Raw genomic sequence first — 24,052 nt, 5'->3', positions numbered from 1 at the left:
ATAAAACTAGTTAAACTACTTACTATCTCCAATCCCAAGAAGGATTGCATGAATTGATTTAGAGACGGGGAATATAATATGCTCTGATCAATGGTTTATTTTATAGTTTTCTATAAGAATCGTGAACATGATGATACTACAGTGAATTCATCGTGTGCTGTGACTTGTGATTCCAATTAGTCCACGCTTCACCATGAACTCAAGATTGTGATTCCGGTGGATGCATCATGCATGCATTATACCAACTGTACCGATGGTACAGTTAGAGCGTCACAGTTATGGCTAAACTTGTACCAACACAGACAGATAGTGACTAGTGAGTTGTGACAATGTTATATATTAATGTTCTTTGTAACTAGTATGATTCTTTATATCCTTTGTTTAGGTAATTATGTATATAAAATTCAAAGTCATCAATGTCAAATAACTACAAATTTATTTGGTAGCATAGAATTTAATAAATTAGGTATGTAGGGTAGTGTGAATGATCAAATGCAACAACAACAATAATATTTATTTAATTTAAGAATCAAAGCAGAAAGGTTCAAGAGAGGGACTCAGAGGCCCTGCCTGTCAAATCAACCACTGCATTCTCCACAAGCTCTTGAATCAAGTCCCCTTCAATCTCCTTCCCCAAAATATCAATCTCCAATTCCATAAGCTCAACCCACCCTATTTGCACAACCTCTTTTCTGACAACATTTTCTACCACCAGGCTGGTGCTGGCCCCACCATTTTCCCACTCACACCTCACCCCACTTGCTATTAATTCCTTCATTTGGGCCACAATGTGGTCCACCAATAAGGGAGATGCTGCTGCTGATGCACCCTCTTGGACTTGGACCCTGTAGTGGCTCTTACTTCTCTTTAAGCACTTTTCTGACCCATAACCAACAAGTTCCAATAGTGCAGCATTGACATAGTCAAACACAAGTTTGTGGTTTGATCTCATCTTCCTTCTTCTGCGCTCATGCATAATTGGCTGAGGCTCCTTCTCATTTAGATTGGCGTATAATGCGTCCCTCAGTGATGGGTCCAATGGGCTCTCAAGGGAATGCCATCTAGTGTAAGATGAGTCATGTTGGTGTTGATCATCAAGTCCAGCTGCTGATAGTAGTTTGTGGACCAAGAGAAGCCACTCTTGATCCTCTACCTTGGAGTCCAAGGAAGAAACCATTAAGGGTTTTAATGCATAGGAACTTGCCACTTCTGCACTAGAACCATCCCATGATAGGGTCCTAGCTATTGATTCTATAGGTGGTGATTTGTCAATTAAATTGGACTTCAGTGGCACCTGTGACCCTATACATGTAGAAACAAATGGCACTGATCAGCTAATAATGAAACAGTAGTAATTGAGATTTAAAATAAGCTCTATAATATATGTTTATATATATATCAAATAAGAACTTAAACTGAATCACTAGGGTCAACCTGGTGGTGGGAGGTTGGTGTAATATGCGTGAGGTTATAGTTCGAACCTCAGTGCTATCATTGTATACAGAAAAAAAAACACAAAGAAACAAATTACCCTGGTCACCACTCTTCATACAGTTCAAGGACTCATGTGATGCATTATTATTATTATAATCTTCAAATGGAGGTTGTAACACTGAGATTGGACTTGGCTGATCTGGGTTTTCGCTTGAATGAATCTCTGGCACCATGGGCCTTGGCATAGTCAATCCAGGCTGTGAAAACAAACAAATCAAGGATTTCATTTATTTATAAATGGTACTAGGATACATGCATTCAATAATCTCATCTTGATAAGAGGTAATCGAAGAGGTCGTGGTCTAGTCTGACTAAAAAACAAAATACTTCAATTGATTATCAACAAGTACCCAAGCCTTTTAATCACAACAATTTCGGTGTCTGCTATTTCATTTTTTTCACCATTCCAACGCATATGAATCCCAACAATTTAAGAGGAAAATTAGTTTCCCTACACAAAACTTGCCACCATAATCATCCAATTCTCTTATCGTGCAATACCGAAACCTAGTGCCTAAAAGGCTAAAATATCTGTGCAGCAAGAGAACATTTGATATAATAATTTCATTAGTTAGAGAAGCCACAAAAATTCCTTTGATCATAAAGTAATACTCAATATCTTATCTTATAATTAAGGACTGCTTTTTGGGTGTTATCCGACAATGCCCATAATAAATAAAGGTTAAAACAACAATTAGCTTTAATATCCACTAACATGCGAAGTTCACAAAAGGCTATGAATACTAATGTTGTAGTTTCCTATATGCTTTCTGAATGTTTCCTTTCCCTAGACTTTTCTTTTCATTCCTCTCGATTCCCTTTAAAAATTCGAAACATATCCTAAATTTTCATCGGCGAAGAATTCATTATGAAATATAAGAAAATATGATGAAATTTGCAGAATAGTAAGCATTACCTCTAGTGTAATCATGTCTTCTTCATGTCCGTTAGAGACTGAATCTGTTGAATTTTTCCCTGATGATTCACATAGCGCTGCAAGAGAACACTCTTCAAAACCATCCACATTGATGCTTTGAGACACATCACCCCTAAGGACTCCAGGTGAATTTGCTGGAAGAACTAATGTTGCAGTGACAGTGGAAGTAGATTGGGATGCATCTTTAGATTGAGATGAACTTGGTTTTTCCTTGGTTGATTTCTTACTCCTTGAGAACAAGAAAGTAGCAACTTTCCCTTTAAAAGATGATCTCATACTCTTAGGCTTTTTCTGCTCCTTGGAGCCTTGTGCTTTGCCAGTATTCTTATGATCATTTACTTTAACTGTGAGGCCATTTTCATATACAGTAGAAGATGCAGGCACAGAATTTGACCTGGGGAGATTTTTAGGAGAACCCTCAATGCTTATTTCTGCATTGAAAGAATGACTACAAGAAACAGATTTGCCAGGTTCTTGGTCCTCATTGATACTCTCAACCTCAGATGTTACAGATTTCTTTTTGTGGGTAAGAGAAAGCATCTCACCCAAGGTAGAGCTTTTCCTTGCTTGCCTTTGTTCTTGATGACCCTTATTATCTGATGTCATCATAGTCCATCTTTCAGAAAGTCTTTTCTTTGCCTCTCTGCACACCGATGACTCGGGAGAGCATGGCACACGGCCCAAGGACATTGTAGAATAAGGGCTGCCATAGCCATTGATGTAATTGTAATCCCACGAAAGCCTTGGCAATGGTGACATTGACGTAGCTTCAAAATCACTGAAATTCGCAGATGCATACTCATGATATGATTTGTTGAATGAACTCTCATCATCAGAATAGCCATTGGAAAACACTGAGGAATACAGAGTTTTATCCTTTTGATAGCTCCTCGGGCCTTTATGCATTTGCTGTGTGATCTCATTTGCCACTCTAATGGATTCTAGTACATCATCATATTCAGGTCCATGATGGAAATTTCTGCTTTTCAGATTCAGCGAAGTTGTTGGAGAAACAACAGCCTTTTGCTCAGGTGTCCTCCCTGGGCTTGGCTTTAGTAACACTATTCGAGTGGTTCGGACCGGAGATTCATCAACTTTCTGACTATCTGGAGAGTTTCCAGGATTTGCTTGATCAACACTAGATGGTTTCTTAATCGGTCTATTATTCGTTTTCTCCTTTCTGGCAGATTTGTCGTTGTCAACCATCTTCAAAGGTTTAATAAGAGTAATGCGCTTTGTCTCATTAGGTGAAGTTGAGTATAAATCAGAAACATTTTGAGAATCCAATAACCTGATCAAGAGATCACTATTGGAGCTTAAAACTTCCAAGGCATCTTTAAATTGTTCAGATTGGTGCAGTCTCTCATCGGTTGACAGACGTTTTGCTTCCATGAATTTCTGTCGAATCAGAGCCATTCTTTTCTCATCAACATCTTCACTCCACTTTCCTCTGTCATGGCTTGCTCTCTGAGATTGCTGCCATATTTCATACATATCTTTGTAAGCAACCTGTTCTGTGCTTGGATGAACTTCATGAAGCATTTCCCTATCCATAAACCTATCTTCCTGTTGCCAATGCTTGAATGGTAAGCCTACAGGACCATACATTTGTTGAGAATAGTCTCTTCTGTGGCTTCTTTCCATAGATAAATGAGGCTCTCCCCTTGGAAGGGCCTCAAGCCCCATTAGTTTTGCTACTACATTTGGTAGGGTGTGCTTGGAGTCTTTTTTTTTGGACATCTCTTTGTCTATGAGCATCTGCATCTTGATGGGTGCTCCATTTACTTTTCTGGCTTATTCTCTATCCCATCACCACCATCATATTGATTTGTTGAAAATGATGATGAAGCTGCAAGACAAATAGGCACAACATTTGGGAAAGAATAAGATAATAGAAGAGAAACACTTCAATTGTAGAAATCTTAAAGTGCAACTATTCCACACAACTAGGAAAGAAACAAAAACTAAAGACAATTTAGAGAAACCTCCACAAAGATCACCAGGAAAAGGGAGAGAGATAAGTGTATATCCAAAAAAAAAAAAAAGAAAAAGAAAAGGGTGGGCATGATGTCCTACCTCTTTCTTTGTCCCTGCCTTTGATTAGTTCTGTACCATGTCCGCCATCCACTCTCTTTGTGAAATGCTCTCATCAAACTACTATTGATTTAATTATCTCATTTAGTACAAATGAATTCTCAACTTTTTTCCGATGGAATTTGAATCACATATTCAATTGGTCATGTTTGATGACAAAATTAAGTCGTCTAACAAAACAGGCAAGTTGTTACACTTATATATAGGCAAATAACTATGAAATCCCAATTTGATAAAAATAATTCATTCTTCCAAATCTTGACCCAATAAAGTTGGTAAGGAAAGATAGCATAAGTATTCATTACTTGATATAAAGAATAAAAGAACTCTTGAAGTAATATTTCATTTTTGAATCAACTTTACAAGGTTAGTTACTTGACTCAATAGCAGGGAATCTTTGAGATGTTATCTTGCAATTTTTAAAATTGAGTGATTACCAAATAGATAGTATCATATGGAAAGGAGATTCTTTTAAAGGACATTGCTTTAAAGGAGTAAAATAACATGAAAAGCATACAAACAATAAAACGGGGGGAAAAGCCACATATCGGTTGAGTCCCCCAAAATTTTCTACATTCTGTTAGGTTGGTTTCATAATAATTATTTGTTTGATCTCACCTTTAATGCGACAGAGGGTACAGAAAACTTTAGGATTTATAAGCGAGTGAAAACAAAAATTTGTATCATAGGTTAGCCTTTAATCTTGGGTAAAAAAAAAAAAAAAATACCGAATGGGTCAGATATCGTTTTCTATTTATGAGTGACGTACAAGTTGCACATGCAACTGAAAATGACCCTTTAAATACAATATAGCAAGCAAAACAAAACAAAATCTAAATCTCACTTATAATGTGGACTTTATGGAAAATTAGAAAAGCAAACAACGATAGTATCATGTGCCCCATACATTCCCCCACACGGTGCCGTGGGGTGCGCGGTTAGGGACGTTGATGTAGGCCTTCAAACACCACCAACACCATAAAGTAGTGCAGAAGAGCGTAACCAAATTGAAATCTGGAGTAGCATGAAGACCACTCCAAAGAATCCGAGAAACAAGTTAGATATAATTTTTAATTCAAGTTTGTTGTTTGCTTAACGTAAGGATTTATGCAAATGCTTACGAGAGTAACTCCTTTGGTAAATGATAGAAGCGGGTAAATTGGTTATAAATGTGAGCTACGCAAATTAGTTGCACCCTTTCAATATTTTTAACATATGCATTCTTGAAATTCAATTCATGATGTTTAGCATTACTCTTACATGATAAATGCCAAAAAAATCGTACTAACTTTTTCTGGGGAATCACGGGAAAGTTAGTTTTTGATATGTCAAAATTATATAGTTACTTTAGATACTGGTGCAATTTAAAGTATAGACAGAGTCCTGATAATGCTCCAAATTACCAAAGATCCCATCACAGTAACAATATTAATTTCCACCAAAAGGTAACAGTTGATGGACATGTCTTTTTGTATCTCAGTCCAAAATTAACCAGAAATATCCGCAGGGTTACGTTTGATCAAACATTTTAGACTGTTAGACTCTAGAGGAACAGCTTCTGCGTTTTCTCTTGTTCGTTGACATAGTTGCAGCCATCCAAAGGAAATGGGCATCCACTGTTTCTTTGCATGGACATATGAAGAAAAGATGAGTTATACATTTCAATCAAGCCTTCCCTAAAATGGTAAGGCATTACACTGTGATTTTCACCATCCATTTCTGGCTTGTAATTATCATTAATATGAAAAAGAGAAGACATACTTTCCCTTTGCGGTAATTGGAAAGTTCTCGAATTTGAACTTTGGTGATTTAAATGGGAACTAGTTAGGGATAAGCACCTCTGACATTCATCTGGTGAAGATGGTAGCCAGGTTTCCGGATTAGGACGATGATGGTAGGCACCGGAAACTGTCCTTCCAACCCAATGCTGGTATGGTGAAAGGAACACGCTGTCTTGCACACATGAAATGCCATTCTTGTAATTTTCAGACACATTTAAGTAGTGTTTATTGTGTGACAAGGACAATGCTGTCGGGTTAAAATTTGTGTCCATGTCTTCATAGACATAATTTCCAAACTTGAATTCTTGACATCTTAAGAAACCAGAATCCAATATTGAATTGAAGACCTGTGGCTTGTCAAGTAGCAAGGATGAAGGACTAACGTGGTATTCATCTAATGTATTATTTAGTATCTGCTCTTCACCGTAGCCTAAAATTGGTAATTCAGGGGCTATATTTGGCTTTGTATACTTACAAGTGATAGGCAAACTTGTCTCATCTGTAGTATAGTCAAAAAAATTCTCCATAAGAGGAAACGACTCACTCTCAAGTTTCCCCAGCTCTTTGAAATGATTCAGTGCAAGGATTTCATGCTCTTGATTATTACTCAGAAATTCTCGAGTTACATAACCCTTGTCAATGAAACTTGGAATTCCACCGAAATTGCTTTTAGCTTCTGTCATACTGAACAGAGGTTGAAACTTGAGTGGATAAGTTGGAAAGTCAACATGTGGATTCATTATCTCAACTGATTGGAGAAACACAGGAGACAACAAATGATCACTGAAGGATGAACTTGATTCATGTTCAAGAAGTTTCCTCTTAGGTATCAGATGGTGTTCTGCAAATTGAACATCTAACTCCTGAGAATCATGTAAACCATATCTGGTAGCATTTGCTGCTTTGCTAAACAGAGATTCAAGAGTTACACCACTCTTGGCTGTGGCACTGAAACTTGGAGTTGCACTTAGTTTGCACTCAGGTTCTGTTATACTGTAAAGAGGTGGAAAATTGTGAGAATGATTGGTTGGAAACTCCGAGTGCAGATTAATTCTCTCATCTAATCTGAGAAACATAGGAGACGGCATATCATTGCTTAAGTATGGACTTGATTCTAGTTCAAGAAGTTTCCTTTTAGGTATCTGATAGTGCTCCTTAAATTGATCATCTGTCTCTTGAGAATCGGGTAAATCATATCTTGTAGCATTCCCTAATTTTCCTGGATGTGTATCCACATATTTCTGGCATAAAAAATCACTTTTGTTAACGAATGCAAGTCACTGGAAGATTTTATAACCTGAGAAATGGCTAAAACAACATACATTTGCCTCAGTGCCCATAGGGAACAGCCGACTGAGGAGCCTGGAAATAATATCGTGCCTGAAAAATTCCTATTACATTCATGATAAAGGGCAAGGACAATTAATATTAATATCAAAACTGTGCCTAACCCTTTTGAACAGAGCTTCTCTGTGTCTGTAAATAAGGCATCTGCGACACACTGTTGTAATTTTTGTCTCTTTCTTGCAAAAACTTCTCCATGCACATGCAGGTTTCCTGAAGATTTTTGATACAAAGTAATTGTTTTACACAGGCTGTGTCAAGTGTCAAAACATTCTCAAATATGAGGAGTAAATTGCACGTCTCCAGTTACATTACATACATTTTTCTTACAATAATAAATTTGACCCTCGGAAGGTTAATTAACAAATCAGTGGCACCCAATAAAGGTTTGACTTACCCCCATTGGATGACCAGTAATATAAACCATAAATGTTCAAACTGTCCTATGCATCATTCCCCCCTGCAAATCCGTTGTACCCAAGCAATCTAAATGAAGAAAATCAAACAAACCTTCATGTGAAAATTTTCGCTGGGGTTTTAAGGTGTCACTATAATCTCGAGAGTTTTTTGGTGTGTTGCTGATTGAGTACAAGCCAGCATTTACCACGGAGAAAAAGATCTTTGAATACAAGCTTGTTTTTTAGCAGGAAATTAAAAACTGAAATTATAGTGGGAGAAAAAATACTAGTTCCCAACGTTTCAACTTTTTTTGGTGTACATAATGGCTAAAGTCCACCCGATTCACCTGATAGACTGGTAATCTTTGTATTTTAAACATGTGCCAATTAGAAAAATAAAAATGACACATGATGTTAGCTTAGCAAGCGAATACGAGTGAATAGGAATAGAGATTTGATATTATGAGGGGAACGAAGCAAAGTTTTCCAGAACAAAAACATTTCTTCACCAATCACAAGTATCACCTTTCCTATTTATTGTGATTGTGAACATCATGATCCTAAGCATCAGTGTTTCGCTGTGGCTAGAATATTGTGTAATTTTCCTCTAATACGCACCTGATTTATTCCAAGCTTCAACAGAAGGTGAGAAAAATGAGTCTGTCCTTACAGTTGATACGTGCTCAATGATCCTTGAAGAGGTGTCACCCTTGATGCCAACCCTGATATCACCATTCTTCTCTGCATATACATAAGATAAAAGATTAAAATATGAAAATATGTTTTTAATCTATATAAATTATAGATTTTGATTTTAGTTCCTCCAAAATTAGAGTTTTAGTTTATGTGCGTTGTACTTTAAAAGTGAACAGTGAACACTTTTGGTGACGGTTGTTATTATAGACCTATAACCTATTAACTACAAACATGTAAAATGAATTCGCAACCCATTGTTTAGTGAAGCATCATTGTTTAACAGATCAATGACAATGACAGAGATCAAAAGTACTACTAATCTAAAAAAAATAAAGGCACACAAACCTAAACAAATTTTAAAGAGATTAAAACTGAAATTTAATATATTTATAAGAACCAAAAATATTTTTTTTTTGCAAATATAAAAAATATATTTAAATCTTAAATAAATGCGATGACTATTCTGTTGTAACAGAAGATGGCACATGTACAATGTCTTTGTCTTCAAACCAGGGGGGAAATATTCAATTTTCAGAGTAGTAAGGGAAAGGAAAATTTATTCAATTCCTTATACAGAAATAAGAAAGTCCCCAACCTAATTAAATTAAGGTGGCTTTAATATAAGGAATAATTTAACATGGTAAGAAAAGTGATAGGAGAATAAAAATTTCTTATGTTTTATAAAAGAGAAGAAAATTTCCTTTTGAGGATAAAGAATTCCTAATAATGCTAATTTATAAATGAGTAGAAACAAAACTTTTCCACCTTTATAAATGAAAATAAAACTTTTTCATAACAATTGACAGTAAATATGTTATTTCTAAAAAAGTTAGACAATTACCAAATATTTTTCATAAATATTTCTGGAAATTCTGAATAAATAATATAAGCATTTTTGTGTAAATTTATTTTACAAGGTTATTCAATCACAAATCGTCATACATGATAAATCTACTATATTTTAAAGTAATGACCTTAAGTCATTAAGGATTAATTCGGATTAGTTGACAATGTTATACCATTGCATGTGTGAAGATGTATAATACACAAATTCAAATTCTATTGCTAAGAATTTCATTCCAAGTAGTTAAGTCAAGAATGAAAAATTTATTGTAGCAAAAGTTACCTAAAACAGTAACATACACAAAATTTCATTTACTTTGAAATTGAAATTCAACCAACCCCTGGAATAGCCACTGGATTCAGGCTTCTTAGATGACAGGCGAGAATCCTTTTGCATTGGGCGTGAACGAAATCCGGCGCTTGCATCCTTCTTCAATTTCTTAAAGAAAGCAAACTCAGAAGTTTTTGGACCTGTATCTGCACCAGAATCCAAATCCTAGGTCAACCGCTAAAAAAAATCAAGTTATTTAATTCTAACTATTGTTATGACAATGTGCAAGCAAAGATGAGATAGCAAAACTTTCTACAACACAGAACCATGAGAATGTGGAGCAAAACGCATCGCTCAGAAAGAACAAATCGTTAGGTATTGATTGCAATCGTATAGTGTGAGAGTTAAAAACGAACGATAAACGACGAATCTGAAAATGTGAAAAGAGAGAAGAAAGAAACCTTTGGTTAGGGAATTTGGAGGTGCATGGAATGGTGGTGGTCGAGTTAGGGTACTGGTAAACGGAAGGTTGGGGTCAATTTGGGGATTTTTGCTTTTCTTCATTGCAATCGCTCGCTCTGCAACACAAATGCTACTCGCAGTCGGAAGGAAGAACACAGAATGGGGACACTGAATTTGGCGCCAAACGGCACGTGACAGTTCCTCCTCAACCGTGTAAAATTTGAACAAAAATATGTCCTCATTTTAAATATATTTTTGAATAAATTATACTTTTTTCCTAAATTGCACGTGATATTTTTTTTTTCTTCTTTACATGTGAACAAACAAAATTATCCTAACATCTTTGTTATTTTTTCTGTTCTTTTATTAAATTGCACCCATCTCTCTTTTTTACATTACTTTTATCCTTTTAATGACATTAACGTCAATTAAAATATGTGAGCAAATAAAATTATCCTAACATCTTTATTAAATACTCAATAACAAATTAATAATTGATCTTGTGAATGGACTTTAAGACAATAATAATTTTTTTCTTTAATATTTGATTCTTACTTCATTATTGTCCACACTTGAATAAGATACAACTCTTGATTAAGACATTATATCAAATACCTAGTCATCAAAAATAATATTTCAAAGAAAGGAGTTAAAAACACAAATGCATTTGCAAAACACTAAAATTTGAAATAAATGACCATATTCAATCAATAGGCATTGTTGGAACAACTTCAACAAAAATGTAGCAACCAAAAGATCCAACACGCATAAAAAAGTTGGACTAAAAAAGAAGAAGAAAGAAAGGTGTTAACATATGCATATCAAGAAAGTAGTTCACGTCCAACAAAAAGCTAGATTCATGTCCCATTAGAGAAAAAAGAAAAAAAAAGAGTGTGAAAATATTTTCAAGTTGAAAATGATGTCATGTCTTCTATGGAGTTAAGGAGAAAATGAATATATTTTAGACATACATTTTTATTAAAAGTTATGTAACTAATATGTGTCTATTTTCTTATTAAATGATGTTTAAGAGAGAGAAAATTTGAATATATTGTAAGTTAAATAATTAAGGAATTCTTTGTAAGATGCAAAAATGAAGAGATTTCAGCTATAATTTGAAAAAAAACACATAAGAGGTAGAGTGTAATTTACAATATATTTTTCTAGCAATGTTCCTAAATTCAATCCAGCGAGAAACAAAAACAATTGATAAAAAAAAAAAACTGAATACCGAATAAATCGAAAATCAAACAGATGAGAAATTAGAAAAAATGAAATGTTTTATGGGATTGAATTAAATTTCAGATTTAATTTTTAAAATTGATTTAACTTATACCTATTTATAAAAAATATATTTAATTAAAAATCAATTTTTACTAAATATTTGAATTAAAGATGCATGAATGTAATTACATAATGATATATAAATTAAATATTTAATATTTTAAATTAAATTTTGTTATATTTACTATATATCTTATCACTTATTTAATATTTCTTTAAAAATAAATTATGATTAAAATGAAAAATAAATCCATTCCAAATCACTTTAAATTATATCTGGTCTCATCCAATTAATGTTTTGAACAAAATCAATTAGTTGATGAATTAAAAAAATCAAAATGATCGGATCAAATGATTTTTTTTTCTTCAAAATCAATCCAATGTTTGAATACTATATATTTTTTCTTTTAAGTATGATACAAATTCTGCATCGGGGTAGAAAGTTTGGCTGGATTTAATTTTAATTCACCAACAGGATAAAATTTAGGGTAGTGATTAAAGGAATCAAAAGCCAAATGTTTTTTTTATTGGAAAGTATGATAGAAAATTCCATTGTGATTTTCACTGCAATCTCAAATTAAAAACTTTTTATTCAGGATCCTTTTTTAAAAATTAGTTTGAGGATAAATATATCCCTTGATAATCCCGTTTGAGCTTGAATAACTCCTATTTTTTAAAATCTTTAACCACATTTCAACCCAAAATATAAAATAAAAACCATTTTTTTCTCTTAGCTGAAAATTTTTAGAATTTTTGTTTGTTTGAGGAGAAACAAATATTTAAGTTTGGGTTTTTTGATGAATCTTCAATTGATGAAGATTCATTAATTGAACCAATTTATAGAATTAAATAAAATAATAATAAGAAATTACACATAAATAATAAAAAAAACTAGTGTAATTCAGTAAATATTGGAAATATAGTTAATTTGAAATTATAGATTGTGTAAATACCTAAAAATGATTGAAAATGATAGAAAAATAGGGAAAACACTTCTATTGCCAAGTGTCAAACTTAATGTCTAGCGATGAGACACCCAACGTGTTACCACACTCAAAAAACTGATTACTACATTTAACTTATTCAAATGCCATAACTATTTTCAGTTACAAGGATTTCCAATGGTGAAAAAAAGAAGTCTGGTAAGGAGATAAACTGTGTTAACACTCATTACAGAACCCTAATGTTAAGCGATGACTCAAATACTGTAACTTATAAATATATGCTCTAGGCCCATTTTAGAGGACTTTGCTTGATTTCACCGTTTTTTTTTTTTTGTTCTTGTGCGTTCTTAGTGTAAGAAAGTTTAAGTCTTGAGTTAATTTGCTAATCCTTGAAAATCACTCAAGTATTTGGAAATACTCTGAGTCTTCTTATACTTAGGGTTCATTATCGTAAAATCCTAAAGACTTTATTCGGGGTTGTCTTTCTCTCATATATAGACTTTAGTTTTGTTCATAACATGTACATAATTGATTTTTGTGCCACATGATGAAAGACACACTAAGTGTCCATTGAGATATTTGTTCAACATTTTTTTGTTCATCAAATTCCAATAACACCAAACTTGGCCCCTTCCTTTTGCAAAGAATGATACAAATCTTTGTAGTCGAGGATATCCTCCATTTGGGCTTCTAATTATTTAAAGAAATGCTACTCACGTATATAAGCATATAGCTCGTTTACTAATAATCATATATAGATTCCTGATAAACTAAAAATTTATCTTGTATCAAATGCCCTTCTAAATGGCAAATATTGAAATGAAATACTTTATATAAAGGAAAACTAAATACTTTTTCCATTTAGATTGATATTTTAGCAATAAAAAACATATTTTATTTTTTCCTCCAATAAATACTATTGTCTTGAAATATTTAATACATTTATAGAAATTAAAAAAGACATTAAAGATGTTATAATAAAATTGGTAACCAACAAATTCTAAGGTGTTGATCGAGGAGAAAAATACAATATCTCGTATTTAATAGTTGTTTGAGTTTCTACTTGTCTCCTTGGAAAAGTAATTATAAGTACTTCGTTTAGATTAAAATATAAACAAAAGAAAACTAATTTACATCCATTAAGAAAATTAATTAATAACATTAATTTTTATAGACTCAATAAAAAATTAATTAATTTCTTAAATTACCTTTTGCATTTTATTTTATTGCGTAAGACAAAAAAAAAATCAAGTATTTGAATCCAAACTCTTATTTATGAAAAAAAATCAGGGCAATCTAACTTTGAATGCCTTCAAATATTCCAAAAGAAATTAATCTCGAATGAATATAAAAACAAATACTCTTTTACAATCGTATGAATAACAATAAAAATTATAGAATACACGTTCTTTTGACTCTTTTGAACTGATTAAAATTTGTTAAAAAGATAAAATTTTATGAATTTAATGATTTTTGTTTTAAATTTTATAATTTTAATTAGAGAACATGTGTTTGAAATAATAATAACTTAGAGTATATTCTCAGCACATTTTCAAGTTTGGTTGCTTTGGGGAGTGAGTAGCCAAGCCACTCACCTAGTTGACTTAGAAATGGATGAGTTGTAATAACATTATCCAAAGGAATGGGATATGATTCACAAGTGGCAGCACCCTAGTGGTGGGTACGATTGATGCACACTTCTGGGTGCTTGTGATGCTCTTGTCCTTTTGCCACGCTTAAGATCACCCAAGAGAGAACCTAAGACACACAACACAACACAAAGAGAGAGTTTGAGGAAGAAATCATCATGGCTTCAGCAGCATCTGGGTTTGTGCTGTCTCTTAATGTTGCAGCTTCCACCACAAACTCAAGGGTGGTCTTGTTCAACACAAAGAACAACGCTTCTAGACTTCTTGTGAGGGCTTCAGATGAGCCTGCAGCGGCGGCACCTGCCACCGCCACACCCCCAGCTGAAGCTGAAGCCAAACCAAAACCACCACCAATTGGTCCCAAGAGAGGTGCTAAGGTGAGTTACTTCAAAACTCAACTTTTTAGAAGTGGTTGTTGCTCATGTTGTGCAAAATAGCTATATATATATACACATACATGTCCTCTTATTTTCATTTTCTTTCTTGTCATCCAAATAGATGAGTTTCTTTGTTACAAATATATATAGAGGAAGAATTCAAATAGAGGAGTGACCGCTACAACTACACTCCTAATTTTCTTTCTAGTAATTGTTGCTTAAAATCTATTAGAAACTAAATAACGGTTAATTAGTGAATCTTCTTATCTCTTATCATTAAAGAGAATAAGTTCTCCAATGAAATTCTCTCACCTTCTTTGCATGTAAATCCCATCCAAATTCATGTAATTTGAATGTCGTCGTATCAGAACTATCGAAGATTTTTAAGGGAAATCATTCCCATTATTGCAAATCACGTAAGTTAAGAATCCTATCAATCACAAATTTAAATTTTACATTAATGGTGGAAGAGAATGGAATAAATTTTAATTATTACTAATTTTATATGTCATGAAAGTAGAAATTATATTGATATTATGTATCACAATTATTTAATGGACATTTATTTTTTAAATTACAACTAATTATACAGAGTTAGAAAACTTAATTTCATATTGTTGAATCCTAAAAAGCATTAGTTGAGGTAATTTGACATAGATATTTGTTAAATAAGGATTTTAGTCATAGTATAAGTATTGTTTTTTTTTTATATAATTAAAATTTATAATAATAAAATGTCTTTGAATATAGAAACAGTATTTAGATTAGAATTACCTATCTTTAATTTATTTTAGATAAGAAATTACACACACATTGATATGTGTATATATTTAGACAAACAATGAAATATGTTTCATTTTTTGCTAACATGCATTTCCAATCCTATTGAAATTGACTCAATATTTTAATGCATTTTGAAGAATGATATCTTATTTTTATTTTTTAAAATTAAGTTTATAATTTCTAATATCTTATTATTAAAATGAAGAAGTTAAAAGGTATGATTGATTCGTCATAAATATTTTTGTGAGTATTTAGATATGTTTTTGGGAAATCAAATTCAATTACTTTAATTATTTATCATAGTAATATTACTTTAATCATGTCACGTGAAGTCTGTATTCATTCTTTTAGCATTAAATGTATTCCATTAGGTTTTATTTCTTTTATTCCAAATCATAAATCATCATTATAATTATGGTAATATTTTTTTTGATAATTTATTGTAATTAAACATGATTATATATCTTCGTATTAAATGCAATCAATTACAACATTCATTATATGTTATTCCGTAAATTTGATTTGATTATGCTAATTTAAAATGAGAACAATCATAATTGAATTAAAATTAAATAAAATACAAAATATTTATTTTTTTCCTTGAAAAAAAAAGAGATGATTTTTTTAAGGAAAGATTATTCAATCAATATTTTTCATTGAGTGTTTGTATATAATATGAAATGTTGCTTAACTTATATTTTTTAAGGCAAATTGTCTCTTTTTTTTTCATTCTTTGGAATGGTAGAGCTAAAATGAATCCAATAATTTTAAGATGGATTGTTTTATTGTTCATGTTAAATTTAACCGATTTTGAATTGTATTCTTTTATGAACTTTTTTTATGAAATTAAGTGAAAAAATTTACACATAATATCAAAATTATTTTTATATTCTTATATAAATTTTCACGTGAACAAAATTAATGTATGTAATCAGTTTTTAAGAAAATCATTATTTATTTATTTTCTTTTATCTTTTGATCATTATTTATAAAAAATAAAAAATATTAAATTATTTTTTTTAAAAGAAAGTCAAAATAAAACATGTAAAACATCACCAAAGTGAAGGAAATTTTACCTAGGACGACACTTCCAATAATAACAATTTTTTAGAGCATGTATATATATAAAAATATATTTAAATTTTTTTCTACAAATATATTTTCTAGATAATTAATAATATATTAAAATTTTAAAATAATATAAAAAATTATTCCTATAGATTATAAAATGTGAATTTAATACCTTAAGACATGAGATTTTAAGCTAATTAAGCTAGTTAATCTAATAAGAATAATATGATATTTTAATGTAATAAAAGAAAATTTTAACTCTGTAAAGATTTCCATGTCTCCATGGGAAAAATTTTGTGAGAAAATAACTAAACAAATTCCTACAAGAATGTTATTTTTAAAAATTGATGCCAAAGGAAATACAGATTCTCAATCTAATACTCCCGTGAAAGTTGGAATTTGTATTAAATTAGTTGCCCAGCAACAAGGTTAGTTTCTAATTTTTCTTTGCAATCAACAGGTGAAGATTCTTAGGAAGGAATCCTACTGGTACAAAGGCACTGGTTCAGTGGTTGCTGTTGATCAGGTTAGTGCCTCTAAACTCACTTTTAGGCAATAATAGCATAATACCCTCTTAATTTTCTACCATCCCATGCATTATGCAAAGTCAATTCCTGTTGTGTTCGTTGTGCAGGACCCCAACACTCGCTACCCTGTTGTGGTCCGATTCAACAAAGTCAACTATGCCAATGTATCAACAAACAACTATGCTTTGGATGAGATCGTGGAAGTGGAATGAGTCCAATTTATTTGTAATTTTGATACTTGTCATGCTATCGCAGTTACTAGCCTAAGGATTTTTCATGTCACAAAAAAAGAATCTGTATATTCTCTCTCTTATCTACCTCTTTGATCTCTATTCTATATGAACTACGTTCTGTGTGCACTTGCTCATAATCTTTGACTACCCCGCGTCTTGTTTTATTGATTTCAGTTACTAGGCATGTTGCTAGAGCCATCAATCTATGGCCATTACAACTATTGAAATTGACCTAAAAATAAAATTGAAACACTCCTCATGCGTTTGATGAGTGATGCCCTCAAGAAAGAACAAAGGGATAACAAAATGTGAGTATAAAAATTAGGACTGTAAAAATCTAGATTGAAGTAGAAATGTAAATTACGACTGTAAAAAATGTGGATATAATTTTCCCAAAATATAATTTTCGTGTGTTCTTGGTGAGAGAGAGAGTCCAAGTCTTGAGTTCTTGGAACTTTTTAAGCGATTTGCTCTAGGTATGAATGTGGATCTTCAACGGAGTACTTCCATGGATTTTTCTCTTGCTCCATCTTGTGTTAAGTTCTTGTTTTCATTTTTGTTCTTTTTGTAATGACTGAATTTCAATTCAGCACTCTGAGTTGCTCAATTGTATTTTAATTTATGTTTTATGAGTCAATCTTACTTCGTTCTCTTTTCTCAATTGTATTTTGATTTTTATTTGTACAAATATATGTTTTGGGCACTCGCACATCAAAACAACCCCCAAGGTTGACACTGGGTAGAGGGAGGAGAGAGATAGAGAAAAGAAAGAAAAGGTAGAGGTTAGTGATAGATGTAATATGTCACATAATAGAAGGTGTAAAGCGAGTTGGAATGAAAAATTATGGATGTTCAAAGGTAGGATTGAGTTAATTTTTGTCAAAATTTAATATATTTGGTTGAGTTGGGTTGATTTTATGTAATTTTTTTTAAACACAATCCAACCAATCTGTTCACAAATGAGTTAGTTGGTTTGGATTGAATCATCGGCTAAAAAAATTAATTTATTTTAAATTTTAAAATAATTTACAAAATAAAAGTGAAATAGAACTATAGAAGCAAGCAATCATACATAATGTAGAACTCTAGGTTCACATTCTATTATATTCAACGCATGAAAATCCAACTAGCGCGGGCACATACACCTAGTATATCATTCAATTACTTTTCAATTTCATGTGCGGCGAGAGCTTAGAAGGAGGAGGAGGAGGAGATTAAGCAACATGTCAACGGGTCAAGTTCAATGAAATATTTTGTCCTAGACCAAAGTTAGATGATGCAACATTCAATTGCATCTCGAAGGAGGAAAGTCAAATGCTTGTTGATCATTTTGAGGATCAAGAAATCATGGAAGCCATTTGGGCTGTGATAGCCAAAAAAGCTCCAAATTGGACGGTATCCACTTCAATTTCTTGAAGACTTTTTGGGGGACCATGAAGGATGACATTGTGAGATTCATTGTCAAGTTCCATCGTCATTAAACACTACCTAGAGGTACTAATGCTTCTTTTATAACTCTTGTTCCAAAGGTTGATGAACCACAAAACCACTGTGAATTTTGACCTATATCTTTGGTGGGTTGCATGTACAAAATACATGCAAAATTTTTAGCAAATAGATTAAAGAGAGAGATGAATGGGGTGATGGATAACAGACAAAGTGTTTTTTTTAAGGGGAGAGATACCTATTGCATAGTGCCTTGGTAGCTAATGAGAAGATTCAGGAAGCTAGAAGAGAGAGAAAAAATGCTTGTTTTTCAAAGTTGATTGTGAAAAAACATATAATTGTGTAAATTGGGAATTCTCATTCTACATGTTTAGAAGATTGGGATTCAATGATAAGCGTGTGGGTTGGATTAGATCTTGTTTTATTATCTAATTCTATCTCGGTGCTGGTGAACGAGAGTCTAACAATAGAGTTCAAACACAAAGAGATCTTAGACAAGGTGATCCCCTAGCACCATTTTTTGTTTAATATTGTGGCCAAAGGTCTGTGCGGTATGATGAGGCAAGCCATTGAGAAAAACATCTTCTTTAACTTCTTGGTGGGAAAGGACAAAACTCAAGTGAATCTTCTCCAATACACCGATGACACTTTTTTTTTGGTGAGACAACCTTATCAAATGTCTACACCACTAAAAGCATCTTGAGAAACTTTGAACTTATACTGGGACTTAGTGAATTTTCACAAAAGCTACTTAGGGGATACAAGGGTTGAAGATGATTCTTTGGAGAGATTTGCTACCATTTTGAATTGTAAGATCACCAAACTACCATTTTTGTATCTCGGTATTCCTATTTGGGAAAATCCTAGAAGGGTAGAGACTTGGAAGCCAATCGTGGACAAAGTTGCAACAATGTTGAACTCTTGGAAGCATAGAACATTGTCTATGGGTGGTCAGGTGTGCTTGATAAATCTAGTAATCTCCACTCTTCCTTTAGTCTATAGGTCCTTCTTCAAGTGCCCTTTGAGTGTGGTGAAAACAATTGAGAAGCTACAAAAAAATTTCCTTTGGGGGGGACAATGGCATTGAGAGGAAGATAAATTGGGTGAGTTGGAGGAAGGTGTGTAGACCTAAAGAGTAGGGAGGTGTGGGGATCAAAAACCTTAGCTATTTCAATGAGGCTTTACCAGGCAGGTGGAGATGGAATCTCTTCAACCACGATGCCTTATGGGTAAAGATTCTAGAATCAAAGTATGAGGGGGTGAAAGGGTTTGGTGGATGGTAGTGTATCAAACACTTCATCAATTTGGTGGCAGGATTTATGTTCTATTTGTGAAGGTAGTGAGGCATCTAATTGATTTGTGTCTGATTGCAAGTGGAAGTTTGGGAGTGGCGAAAAGGTGCGGTTTTGGCATGATATATGGTTGAAAAATTCACCCTTAGCCACCACATTCCCAAGGCTCTACTACTTATCATCCCGACAAAATGCGAATTTACATAGTATGAGCTCTTGGACAAATGGCCAATGGAGATGGAGCATGATTTGGAGGAGAGCTTTGTTTGCATGGGAGGAGGAAAAAGTGGCCGAGTTGTTTGGAAAACTACCGTATATAAGCCTAGACCAATGACAAGACTCTTGGATTTGGGATGGTGATTTGAATGGCCTTTATTCTGTCCAATCAACATACGGAACTTTCTTTGATGTAAGTGAGGAAGGTCTAACAAAAGATCTTTTCTCCAAAATCCGGAGTTTGAATGTCCCTTCCAAAGTGCGGTGTTTTGTATGACACTTAGTTCTAAACCGGCTCCCTTACAAGGATAGTTTGGTAGACCAACCTAATTGTATATTCTGCAATGTAGACATCGATTCTGCTGATCATGTTTTCTTTCTTTGCCCTTGTATGCAATCTATATGGTCAGAATGCTATTTATGCCTCGGTGAGTATGCTGTGCAGCCAAGATCAACAGCCTCACATTTCTTGCAACACTAGGGATCCATGACTTCAAAAAAGAGGTGGATAAGTTAGGATGGTGATTTGGTCTTCGGTGGCGTGGAATGTATGAAAAGACAATTTCATAGGAGCAAACTGATCCTAGATATCATATTTTTTGTTTGGTTCTGGCTGAAGAATCTGATGGAGGCAGAGGTTTTTTACTTTTTCACAATGACAACTCAACATTCAACAATACCTTAAAGTGCTACAGTGATCAGAGAAGATTAGGGAGAAAGAAAGCTAAATTGATGACCGGTGTGGGCATGCAAGGATCATGGCATTTATTTACGGTTAGTGAGTTGGTTGGGCTAAAATACAGAGGGTCAATTGGTGCAAAAAGTCATGTTGTAGCATATATAAATGCCTTATGATTTAATACTTTTTTGTTTGTGCCATTATGAAAATCATTGGCTCATATGCTTGAGTCTTGATCTTGGTGTGCATTAGGTGATATGATCCGATTGGGGGCGGGGGGAGGCTGCCAATACCTTTGGTGACAGTGTTTTTATGTATGTACATTTCTCTCTTTTGTAAATGGTTTTGGGTACCCAATGTGTCAAATGTTATATATTATTTTATTTTTTTTAGATAAAAAAAATGGGTCGAGTTCATGGAACCAAATTTAAAAATTAGAATCAGTACATAAATGAATTTGAATGAGTTGGATTGGACTTCATCCTAACACTAAAAAAATCTAACGTAAAATGTTTGAATCAAAATCGGATTTGTAAGTCAACTTAAAAAAGGTGAGATGTGTGAAAAATGAAAATAATTAATAAGAACTGTATTACTAAAGAGTGTCCGAATATAATTTTGCTGTCTGAATGGCCCATTTCGAATTTTTCAAGTTTGGTTGCCTAGCCGAGTGACTAACTGAGTTGACTCGGGGATTTACGAAAGGATGAGTTGTAATAACATTATCCATAGAATGGGATATGGTTCACAAGTGGCATCAGCCTAGTGGTAGACACGATTGATGCACACTTATGGGGATCAGATAATTCGCCAAACTACTAAACCCATTTTTTATTCAAAGCCTCTGAGTGCTTGTGACGCTCTTGTCCTTTTGCCACGCTTAAGATCACCCAAGAGAGAACCTAAGACACACAACACAACACACAGAGAGAGTTTGAGGAAGAAATCATCATGGCTTCAGCAGCATCTGGGTTTGTGCTGTCTCTTAATGTTGCAGCTTCCACCACAAACTCAAGGGTGGTCTTGTTCAACACAAAGAACCACGCTTCTAGGCTTCTTGTGAGGGCTTCAGACGAGCCTGCAGCGGCGGCACCCGCAACCACCACCCCTCCAGCTGAAGCTGAAGCAAAGCCAAAACCACCACCTATTGGCCCCAAGAGAGGTGCTAAGGTGAGTTACTTCAAAACTCAACTTTTTAGAAGTGGTTGTTGCTCATGTTGTGCAGAATAATTCACTTTTATCCCATGAACATGATCCTTAATAGTTGTTGCTTGTCTGTGAATATACTAGGCTAGCTCCCTATTAGAATTGGTATGAGAAAATGTCTAGTTATAAACATGTCCTCTTATTTTCCTATTCTTTTGTGTCATCAAAGATTTATATAGTAAATAGTGAAATTGGATTTTCTCAAACTAAACACTAAAACTTTTTTTCAAACTATAAACAATTGTTTTAGCTTGACTAGTGATCTGAAGTTTGAGTCCTGGGTATAAGTAGCTGCGTTATTGATTTCTGGTTCAAATTTAAGCTTAAGAGGGAGAATTCAGAATAGAGGAGTGAGTTATACTAACATACTTCTTCTAACACTCTTTCTATTACTTGTTAGTTAAAAATGAATAGAAATTACAAAATCTTATGTCAAACTTATTGAATAATAAGTGAGACCTGTACAATTTTTATGATTTTTAATGAATTTCAGCATAAAAGAAGAATATATTCAAGATCATATGCTAGAAAGTCTGTTGTTAGCATTTCTCTATAGAATGTGTAAGAACAAAGGACAGTGATGAAACTTGTCTGTTTCATTCATTTGAGCTAGCTGTTTATCAACAGGGTTAGTTTCTAATTTTTCTTTGCAATCAACAGGTGAAGATTCTTAGGAAGGAATCCTACTGGTACAAAGGCACTGGTTCAGTGGTTGCTGTTGATCAGGTCAGTGCCCCTAAACTCACTTTTAGGCAATAATAGTATAATACTCTCTCAATTTTCTACCATCCCATGCATTATGCAAAGTCAATTCCTGTTTTATCGTGGTTTGTGTTTGTTGTGCAGGACCCCAACACTCGCTACCCTGTTGTGGTTCGATTCAACAAAGTCAACTATGCCAATGTATCAACAAACAACTATGCTTTGGATGAGATCGTGGAAGTGGAATGAGTCCAATTTATTTGTAATTTTGATTCTGGTCATGCTATCGCAGTTACTAGCCTAAGTTTTTTTCATGCGACAAAAAAAAAAAAGAATCTGTATCATATTCTCTCTGATATCTATCCCCTTGATTTCTATTCTCTATGAACTACATTCTTTCTCCAGTTGCTCATTATCTTTACCCCGCATCTCATTTTTTTGAAATCAGTAATTGGGCGTGTTAGAGCATCATATGGCCATTACAACTATTGAAATAGTCCTAAAAGTAAAAGTGAAATAATCATACGTTTGGTCCTGAGGTTGATCTGACTTTAACCGATTTAATTAGGTTGTTCTACCTATTTTTGTATCCTCTTGATGTAAAATTGAATTTAAGCGTTTGTGGAAGCATGGAAGGACTGGAACCCCAAATGATAGTGGCCAAGAGAAACACAATCCACAAACATATATGATGTCATGACATAATAAAGAAATATGATAACCAATTAACATAAATCAAGGTCAATTAAACTTTTTGGAACCGCTTACATTTAACAATAATTCAAATAAGCAAATGAAGGATAACTTAATTTTGATATGGCGCAACCAAGCTTTGAATATAATCATTCGACCAAAGGACAATTTTGCCGTTGATGTACATAATAAATTTATTGTCAGCTCTGCGGATTGTGCAGCTTGCCAAAACATGACATCTTCATTTTCAGACATGCACAGAATCACATGATAGGTTAGGTTGGAAAGCGCGGATAGCCAAGATCTTGAAGATGGTCAAGACTTACTTTCAACAATTGAATCCAAGAATTATCAACTCCAAGCTCCCTCACTAGCCAAACAACAAAATGGGTTTTCCTGCGATGGTTAAAAAGACGCCAACACCCCTTCAAAACCTTAAGAGAAGGCTGGTCAGAAGGGACTTCAATGAGACTGTTTGGCGTCGACAAATACTTGTGTTTCTCTTTCTTTAAATCGTATGAAAAAATTACCAAATCATTGATACTAACAACAGTTTTCCATTGATATTCAAAACCCGACTCAAGCGTATCCATGCTGACTGGAAAAAGCCGAGCAAGTTAAAATATTTTC

General features: G+C 33.5%; 4 protein-coding genes across 4 annotated transcripts; 2 read left to right on the top strand and 2 right to left on the bottom strand.

Annotated features, from left to right (window-relative positions):
- Positions 1 to 417: 417 nt before the first annotated feature.
- LOC100787955 (uncharacterized) lies at positions 418 to 5,546 on the bottom strand. Its single transcript, XM_003541337.5, has 4 exons — positions 4,508 to 5,546; positions 2,411 to 4,280; positions 1,532 to 1,691; positions 418 to 1,302 (listed from the first exon to the last, which is right to left on the bottom strand). Exons 2-4 carry the CDS (start codon positions 4,193 to 4,195, stop codon positions 545 to 547), a joined length of 2,703 nt encoding a protein of 900 aa, XP_003541385.3. The 5' UTR covers positions 4,196 to 4,280; positions 4,508 to 5,546; the 3' UTR covers positions 418 to 544.
- Positions 5,547 to 5,924: 378 nt separating this feature from the next.
- On the bottom strand, positions 5,925 to 8,893 carry LOC102664583 (uncharacterized). The gene is made up of 4 exons (XM_014765702.3): positions 8,667 to 8,893; positions 7,758 to 7,863; positions 7,629 to 7,686; positions 5,925 to 7,547 (listed from the first exon to the last, which is right to left on the bottom strand). Exons 3-4 carry the CDS (start codon positions 7,644 to 7,646, stop codon positions 6,069 to 6,071), a joined length of 1,497 nt encoding a protein of 498 aa, XP_014621188.3. The 5' UTR covers positions 7,647 to 7,686; positions 7,758 to 7,863; positions 8,667 to 8,893; the 3' UTR covers positions 5,925 to 6,068.
- A 5,422-nt stretch (positions 8,894 to 14,315) lies between these two features.
- LOC100500098 (uncharacterized) lies at positions 14,316 to 17,266 on the top strand. The gene is made up of 3 exons (NM_001249843.2): positions 14,316 to 14,574; positions 16,889 to 16,954; positions 17,063 to 17,266. The coding sequence occupies exons 1-3, from the start codon at positions 14,356 to 14,358 to the stop codon at positions 17,165 to 17,167; spliced, it is 390 nt and encodes a 129-aa protein (NP_001236772.1). The 5' UTR covers positions 14,316 to 14,355; the 3' UTR covers positions 17,168 to 17,266.
- A 4,412-nt stretch (positions 17,267 to 21,678) lies between these two features.
- Positions 21,679 to 23,115, top strand: LOC100526993 (uncharacterized). The gene is given in 3 exon segments (NM_001250064.1): positions 21,679 to 21,991; positions 22,688 to 22,753; positions 22,874 to 23,115. Coding segments are annotated over 3 exon segments (390 nt in total). The 5' UTR covers positions 21,679 to 21,772; the 3' UTR covers positions 22,979 to 23,115.
- The last annotated feature ends 937 nt before the right edge of the window (positions 23,116 to 24,052 follow it).

Source organism: Glycine max, chromosome 13 (genome assembly GCF_000004515.6).
Source record: "Glycine max cultivar Williams 82 chromosome 13, Glycine_max_v4.0, whole genome shotgun sequence".
NCBI lineage: Eukaryota > Viridiplantae > Streptophyta > Magnoliopsida > Fabales > Fabaceae > Glycine > Glycine max.
Note: the sequence above shows the minus strand (reverse complement) of the source record. Positions and strands in the feature narration are given on the sequence as shown.